Source organism: Pyrgilauda ruficollis, unplaced genomic scaffold, assembly GCF_017590135.1.
Source record: "Pyrgilauda ruficollis isolate IOZ18807 unplaced genomic scaffold, ASM1759013v1 scaffold77, whole genome shotgun sequence".
Taxonomy (NCBI): Eukaryota; Metazoa; Chordata; class Aves; order Passeriformes; family Passeridae; genus Pyrgilauda; species Pyrgilauda ruficollis.
This window is the reverse complement of record NW_024529599.1, coordinates 1,622,045-1,630,108: the sequence shown is the minus strand read 5'-3', so window position 1 is coordinate 1,630,108 and position 8,064 is coordinate 1,622,045. Positions and strand designations below refer to the sequence as shown.

At 58.1% G+C, this 8,064-nt stretch overlaps 1 protein-coding gene across 4 annotated transcripts in view; it reads right to left on the bottom strand.

Moving 5' to 3' along the window:
• Window positions 1–532: 532 nt before the first annotated feature.
• The window catches only part of CASKIN2 (CASK interacting protein 2), a 33,828-nt gene continuing 26,296 nt past the window's right edge, over window positions 533–8,064 (bottom strand). For 3 of the 4 annotated variants that reach the window (XM_041486620.1, XM_041486619.1, XM_041486621.1), the window contains 9 exons: window positions 7,750–7,871; window positions 7,222–7,297; window positions 7,015–7,109; window positions 6,687–6,797; window positions 6,481–6,582; window positions 6,132–6,270; window positions 3,659–5,803; window positions 3,226–3,544; window positions 533–3,003 (listed from right to left, as the gene is read on the bottom strand). In XM_041486620.1, the coding sequence (XP_041342554.1) occupies window positions 2,907–3,003; window positions 3,226–3,544; window positions 3,659–5,803; window positions 6,132–6,270; window positions 6,481–6,582; window positions 6,687–6,797; window positions 7,015–7,109; window positions 7,222–7,297; window positions 7,750–7,871 (3,206 nt within the window). In that variant the 3' untranslated portion in view covers window positions 533–2,906. Of the gene's footprint in view, window positions 3,004–3,225; window positions 5,804–6,131; window positions 6,271–6,480; window positions 6,583–6,686; window positions 6,798–7,014; window positions 7,110–7,221; window positions 7,298–7,749; window positions 7,872–8,064 lie in introns of all 4 variants that reach the window. The other variant, XM_041486618.1, reaches the window with a different exon arrangement.

The window sequence follows — 8,064 nt, the reverse complement described above, 5'->3', positions numbered from 1 at the left end:
CAGCTTTGGGCAAATCTGTCCAACTCTGAAAGCCTCTTCCTACAAAATAAGTTTGGTTTCCTGGATCCCAGGCACTGCTTCAGTCAAGGCTGGAGGCACAGTTTGAATCCCTGTGGATGGCTGCAAGGTTGGGGTCAGCTGGAAAAGGCACTGGGAGCACTGGAGACAAGCAGTGGTTGGATAAGGAGGCCTGGGCTGCTTGTCCTGAGCAAAGCAGGCACTGGGGTGACAGTGGCCACACTCTGAGCAGGCAGGAGGAGGGAGGAATGCTGTGCCTGGCACATGGGGATGGCAGAGGTGCACATGGCAGAGCCGGGCACTGGGACACCGGCGTTGTCACCACGTTACTGTGGTGGTGGTGAGACTCACACTGAACATCACCCTCACTGGGGGTGACTGGGACTCACCAGGGGAGAATATCTGAGGAACCCTGGAGCACTCAGGGGCCAGGATAAAGCTGATCCTCAGTGGCCTTCAAGCAGTACGAGACAAGTTTGTCCCATTTCACACAAAGGACACAACTAGGCAAAACTATCAAAAGGGTAAAATACGCCCCACTGTTTAATAGAATTTAGTCTTAATGGATGTTAGTGGAAAACAAAACACATGATTAACACAAACAGAGCAGATGGTTTAAAATCTGTTGTCAGTCTGGTGATTACACGGGCTATTTTTTCCCCTCAGTGTCTTGCTGCACAGAGCAGGTGCAGCTGGGGTCAGTTAGTCCCAGTTGCAGTGTACATAACTTACACACCATACAGTAGCTTCAAAATAGAGATCTAGAGCTCAAAAAATAGGCATTCTTCTGCAAAATCAAATGTTTAGTTCCCTTATTGACAATGAGAGCAGCGTTGTGCTGCCCTCAGGTGGCTCAGACAGCGGCAGCTGCACCCCAGTGTCCTCTTATCCCTGACCCAAGACTTGCAGTTCTGGTTAGTAAATATATAGAATAAATCACATTTAAAATATATACATTGGTCTTTTTTTAAAAAAAAAAACATTTACAGTTTATCAACATTGGAAAAAAACAACTGGGCTTGTCCCAGGTTGACTCATGAGAGTAAAAATCAGATTAAAAAGGTTTCTGGAACCTCTTTATAAAGTGCCACTGGTTGTAGCTATTTGAAAACATCATGTCCATGATGTGGCACTCGGACACAGGCAGTGATGCACTCAGTGTGGGACAGAAATCAGAGCCAGGCAAGAAGTGTCTTACCTGCCTTACACTGACCTCAAGTCCCAAACAACGGGCTTTTAGGTTTTTTCAGGGCTTATTGTCTTTGCTTTTCAGCCCAGAAACCAGGCTGGCACCTATTGCCTGCCCAGCCACGGCATAGCTGCCCTCAGGAGCAGAGACCCTCAGGAATGTTCAGATGGGCTTTGCTCCCCTTCCCATCCAACAGCACAAGGGGCTGTAACAGTCCAGTCCAGCTGCAAACTCCCAGCAGGATTGGGAAGCAACTGCCTTCTCAGCCACCTTCTCCCTCTCCAGTCTGGGTTTGCATTGGTGATTTTTATTTTTTTTTTTAAGAAAAGGGAAATGCATGGAATTTTCTTTCCCTTTGTTTGGAATTTTTGTAGCAAATGGCACTTCAGCACAATCTTCGGTTCCCTTCTGGTGCTCTGATGCTTTCATTTGCTTGGCATGCCGAGCGCGAGCCAAGTTCGGGGCTCTTGGACATATTTAGCCATGCACTACTGAGCAGATCCTGCGAGAGAAATCTGTCTGGGAGCGATGCAGCCGCTCCTCCCGCCTGGCTGCAGAGCTCTCGCTGCCGTTCCCCGGGCTGTGGCCGCGCTGGGTCGCGAGGGAGCTGCTCCTGAGCCCAATTCCCCGGTGCATCCGGGGTCAGCTCCCCCGCCGGGCCGCAGGGAAGGAAGGATCACGTCCCAAACGCTGCTACTGTTGAACAATGCTCACGGCGGGGTTTGTGCCAGCAGCTCCCTGCAGGGAGGGGCAGTGGGAAAAGGGACTGTTTTCTCCCCAAAAAAAAGGGATAAGGGAGTGGAGAAAAGAATTTAAAAAGCATTAATCATGCTGCTGCTGCACTCTGGAAGGACCAGGGTGGGGGTTTACGTAGGCACTGTGTTGGCAGAGGGCAAACTCCATTGAGCAGCATGATCCAGACGGACTGGCCCAAATTCCCAGGTTTTTGGCATTGCCATTACCATCCTCATCCCTGTGGGAAGGGGCAGGAAGGCTCACATGTCCAGCATGGCCGTGGCAGAACATCCGCTGCTCTGCAGGCTGTGCCAGCCCCATCTCGAAGGGTCTGGGTCCCACTGGAGGGATTTCGATCCACTCGGATTCCACGCTGCCCGATGCTGACACGTTTGGAAAAGCGGCAAATAAAGCAGAAAGGTTCCTTCTCGCTCCGCAAGCTGCCAAATTGCAACAAGCCCTGTCTTCTTTTAGCTGCTGTCAGGCCTGGCCGGGGCTGCGGCTGCACAGTGAATTGCCAGCTCCGTGGCGGCTGCCCAGGGAGGTCTCTCCTGTGACACATTGTTGGCAGGGGATAAATAATAAGACGCAGGACTCTGACAATGCAGTAGGGAAAGAGAAAGGTCCCTTGTGGAGGCTCCTCAGCTCTGTGCAAGGGAGCAAGGGCTTCTCCGTGGCCTCCAGGACTGCATGTGCAGCCCCTCTGGGCTCTCCTCCTGCTGCCAGTCGGTGGGAAATGCCTGACCCCCTCGGAAACCGGCCCAAGGCCACGCTGTCACATGTGACACAGAGCCAAGGGTGGGCAAGGAGGGCAGCTTTGTTCTCAGCGGCAGTGCAAAGTGTGGGGAAGGGAGGTGGCTGGAGAGACCTGCAGGCACCGCTCGGTGCTGGATCCACTCTTCCCCCTTCACGAGGGGCACTGCTGGAGCAGCCAGGGCTGGGGAGGGGAAGGAGGGAGCAAGCCTCAGTCCAGCATTGCATCCAGCTGGTCGGCCAGGTCGTCGAACATGTTGCTGATGTCTTCCAAGATGTTCTTGGCTGAGTGCATGGTTCCAGGGTGGCTGGGGAGGAAAAGGAGAGAGTCAAAGCACTGCTCAAAGGCTGCAGGTGCTGATGGGGAAGGTTTGGCCAGGCTGGATCTGACCCAGCAGCAGAAGCTCAGCACAGAGCTGGGCTTGAGCATGTGGTGCAGGTATGATGTGCCCATGCACAGCCTTTCTCCTGCCCTCCCTGGGACGCTTCCAACCCCACCTCGAGAGGCCCAGCCTCAGCATTTCCCTCACCTCTCTGCCTCCTCCACTGTGATCTTCTTCTCAGCCGCCTGCAGTGTGGCAGCTAGGCTGGAGTTGGTCTGCTCCAGCCGCTGCTGGGCCAGGGTGGCCCCCGGGGCAGCTGCCAAAGGCTTTGCTGACACCTTGCTGCCTGCTTCCAGCGTCAGTGAGCCAGGACTGGGCAGGGACCCGATCACATCTGGCACCGCCTCGGTGGCCGCCCAGGGAGCAACAGTGTGGCGGGAGGGCTGCAGGACCTGCTGGTAGATGGTCTTGGGTCCAGAGAAGACAAGCTTGGTGGATGCCACGGAGGTGTGCTTGGCAGGGACATCTGCAAAGGAAGGGGACTCATGGTAGGTGGTGGCACAGGTCCTCCTCACCTCCCACACCAACATGGGAGGGAGCCCCATCACCACCCTGGAGACAGCTCCACAAGCCCCCATACCTGGAGTGGGTGTCCTCACCACAGCCGTGCCAACCAGCTCTGTGGGGCTGGGGGCTTTGGTGGGGCTTGGTGCCTTCTTCATCCCCTTCTCCAGTGACAAGATGCTTTTCTCTATCTCAGCAATCCTGAACTCCACACTGTCATCATCAAAGGCATCCCCAGCCAGCGTGGGCTGTGTTGCTGGTGCCGAGGTGGGGGGCCCTGCGATGCTCACAGCTTGGGCCTGGGCATACTGGGGTGTGGGGGTGCCCCCCGCCTCTGCCTGCCCCGCCATGCTGAACGCCTTCAGCACCGCCTGCAGCGGCTCCCGCTCCCTGAAGCGCGGCCGGCGCTTCACCGTGTCCGACTCGGTGAGGTTGAACTCCAGCACGGGCGGCTCCTTGGTGACAGCAGGGGCTGCTGGCTCCTTCCCAGCGGAGCCCTGGGGCTCTGCTGGCTGGGAACCAGGTTCCATGTCCGACACGGCCACGTCAGCCTTGGAATGCCCACTGGGCTTTGGCCGCTGTTTGATGGTTAAATTGCCTTCTTCTGCAAAGGGGATGCACTCACTGGAGCTGTTCTGGGACGATGAAGAGGAGACCCCCGGCTTGGCCTCCTCCTCTGTGTCTGAGCAGGCATCCTCCTGCTCACCCTGTGCAGCCGCCTCTGTCATAGGAGCGCTGGGCTCACTCACTGTCCGTCTCCGTGGCTTGCCGCTCTCAAAGGGGTCCCTGCTGCCATCGGAAAGTGTGGCACTGCTGGCGTCACTGCCTTCGTGTGGCCCCTCACCCACATCTGCCCGGGGCAGACAGTCCTGAGTCAGGTGCAGCGGTTTTGGGGCCAGGAGGGGCTTGGAAGGACTCACACCTGGTGTTGCCTCCAGCGCAGCCGCCAGGCTCTTCACTGTCCTGCCGCAGCCAGCATCACTGGGGATGGCACCTGCGTCAAGCACGTCCTGAGGGGCTGTGGGCTGGTGCTCGGGGCTGGGGGGCTGCTCACCGTCTGCCTCAGCAGCGAGGGCACTGGACACGGAGCTGAGGCGCTTGGGAGGCGGCGGCGGAGGGCCCTTGCGCTTGGCCCGGATGGCGAAGGACTGGCTGCGGGTCACCTTGGCATCCGCCTGCAGACAGGCCCGCGGCATCTGGCTGCGGCCCGGCCGCCGCGTCAGCGTGGCGTAGGAGCCCAGGGTGCTGCTGGGGGTCCCCTCCTCCTCCTCGTGCTCCCCATCTGACAGTGCGTAGCGGTTCAGGCTGTGCGAGCGCTTCTTGTGTTTCAAGCCTTCGCCCCCGTTGTGATGCTCCCCAGTCGTGGAGGCTGTGCTGGGTGGCTCTGTAGGGCCACACTGGCTGTGCAGGTAGGAGAAGCCTTTTTGGGCTGACGTCTGCAGGCTGCTCTTCTGTCCAGGGGAGATGGTTGGGTATGGGTGTGCTAGGGCCTTGGTCTGCTCTGCTCCCAGGACGCTCGGGGCCGTTGGGGATTTCAGGGAGACATGTGGGTACATGAAGACGTATGGGGCTGTTCCCTTGCTGGGAGTCTGGGGAGGAGTACAGGGAGTGACTGCTGGAGTCCCAGCTCCTTTCTGAGCCACGGGCCGGGCATACTGATCCGTGCCTTCTGGCAGGTTCCTCTCCTTGAGAGGGCTGCCCCCGCTGCCGTTGGCAAAGCCGTTCAGCCCCTCGGGTGACACGAGCTTCCCATAGGACTCGGGGCTGGGCCGGCCTGGCAGGCTGGCTGGGCTCTCCTTGCTGCGGGGGGGTGCGCAGGACTGCCCACTGCTGCTGCTGCTCTCGCCACTGCCCAGGCTCTCCTGTGAGGGGCTGGAGAGGCGCCGGGACAGCACGTTGTCCTGCGAGTGCCCTGAGCCCCGCGACCGCACCCCGATGCTCTCCTGGCTCCGTGACATTCCCTGGCTGCTCTTGATGCCGAGTGTGTCGTGGCAGCTGTTGGACATGGCTGTCTGGAGCTCATAGCTGAGCTCACTGTCCTGGAAGGTTGTCATTTTGAGCGTGTGTGGGGACTGGCACTCCCCATTTTCCAGTGACTCAATGGTGACAATGTCCAGCGAACCGGGGACTTTGCGTCTTGCCAGAGTTGCTTCTGCTTGATTGAGGCTTTTGCGGAGGTCTCTGAGCTTCTTGACAGCCAACATGATCTTCTTCTGGTGGCCTGCAGGAAGGAAAGGGACATTGCGTCAGCTCCAACCCCCAAGGCCTGTTTCCAGGCCAATAAGAGTAGTAGTTATGTCACACATGGGGCAAAGGCCTTGGGGTTATCTAAACCCTGCCTATGGGAGGAGACAAACTACTGCTGGCATCTACCTAGCTGGGCTCAGCTCCAGCTGGCCAAGGAGAGTTCTTAGGGACAGCCAGGATCTGCCCTTTCCGGGTGCTCAGGACATGCCTGCACCTCCCAGCCTGAGCGAGAACGGGGCGTGGGGACCTGGGTGGGAAACTTGGCTGCCCTGGGCCACTCCAGCATGGCAGGAGGGACTCACCCAGCTTGTTGATGCCAATCTCTTGCAGGTCCTCCCATGTCAGGTCTGTCACGATGGTGATGGAATCGTAACCGTTGTTCACCAGCTTCTTGTGGTACTGGGGCAACCCAATGGCACTGAGCCAGTCCATCAGGTCAGCCTGGAAAGAGCACAGAGCCACTGCCATGAGCACTGAGGAACGGGCAGCACCTTCCGCATCCCCTCCCTGCCCAGGAGACTGTTTTTAGGCTGTCTCTGACTGCTTTAACGCAGTCAGAGCTATTCACTTACAGACCCCATCCTGTCCTGTCCTGGGGTCAGAGAGCTCTGAAGAAAGGGGGTGACCAAAGCCTCAGTGCCAGGGACTCACCGGGATGTAGTTGGGCAGCCACTCAGCAATGCTGAGCTGCCCAATTTCCGTAGAGATCTTTTTCCTGTGGCCTGGTTTGGTCACACCGATGGCTGTCAGATCCTAAGGGGAGCAGAGTGGGGCCGTGGTCAGCAGTGGCTCAGGGAGCTCGGGGCAGTGAGTACACACACAGCTGCCAGCCCTGGGTGGGGAAGGACCTGCCTCACCTCTGGGGTCATGCGGCTGATGGTGGGGACATCGTAGCCAGCGTTGAGGAAGTTGACAGTGTACGACTCCAGCTGGAACTCACGCAGCCAGTTGTAAATGGCTTCTGCATCCTGGGAAGAGGATGGGACACAGAACAGCCCATGACGGTGGCTGCAGGGGCTGGAAGAACTTGACTGCTCCAGTCAAGATGACAGGATCTCCCTGGGAAAGACCCACTCGTGTCCTGAAGACCCAGTTCCCCATGTCCCTGATGCAATAAGAGCTGGGCTGAATGCCCCAAACATGGCCCTCTCAGCCAGCACACCATTCCCCAGTTGTTCCAGTTACCTTCCCCTCGAGGAGCTGCTCAGGACGCAAGAACTGGTGGGAGAAGACCCTGTCTCCAGGGGGGCAGCTGCCTGGGGTCTGGAGGCCCTGTGGCCCTGGCAGAAAGGAGAGAGGAGAACTGTTACAGGGGCACTTGAACAGCGAACAGCACCTAGGGCTGTGGGGACAGCTGTCCCCAAGGCCCCATGGAGTTGTGACAGCCCTCACCTGCTAGAGAGGTCCCATTGTGTGGCTCTGATCCCAAAAGGTGTTGCTGGAGGTTGTCACCGGTGGAGGGCAGAGGCTGAGAGAGAGGAGGAGTTAGTGGAGAAAGAACCAAACTCTGGAGACCAGCTTTGTCACACCCTCAAGAGCAGAATGGTGGTTCCCATGCTAGGCTGCTGGTCACAGCTTCACCCAGCAACAGGCTGGCCCCAGCAAAAGATCTGGGCAAGATTTGGCTCAAGGATTTTGGCTGTCCTCTCAGGTGACACAGCACATGATGGAGATGCTGTGGGATGCCAACCACAGCATCCAGCTCCACTCAAAAAGGGCAGCTGTGCTTGGGGGAACAACTGGGGTCTCCCCAGGAGCATCTCCCTGCTGAGTCCTGGCAGCAAGTGTTTGGTATAGGATACTCAACTCCAGCTAGGAGGATACCCCCCTCCTTTGCTAGGAGGGGCATGGAAGGGGATGGGGCTCTATCTCCAGCCTGAGCCAGCACGGGGAAGCAGCACAGGGGAGCAGGGTGCCTACCCTGGCATTCTCGATGAGGATGCTGGTGCTCTGCCCATTGGTGCCCTCGGTGCTCTGGCCGCTGCCGGCGCTGCGGATGCTGCCAATGCTGCCCTCGCTGCCCACGCTGTTCCTGTCTCCTGCTGCTTGGGGCAAGCAGGGAGCCTGTCAGCAGCTCCCCAGAATCAGGGGTGACACAGGGCACAGAGGTCCCCAGCAAGGAACCGTGTGCCAACACACTGATGCCACTGATCTCCCACAAGATCCCTCCAGCTACAGACAATGCGCCAGTTCCCTCCCGCCTCCCAGCATGCACAACATAGACAGGGTGACCTG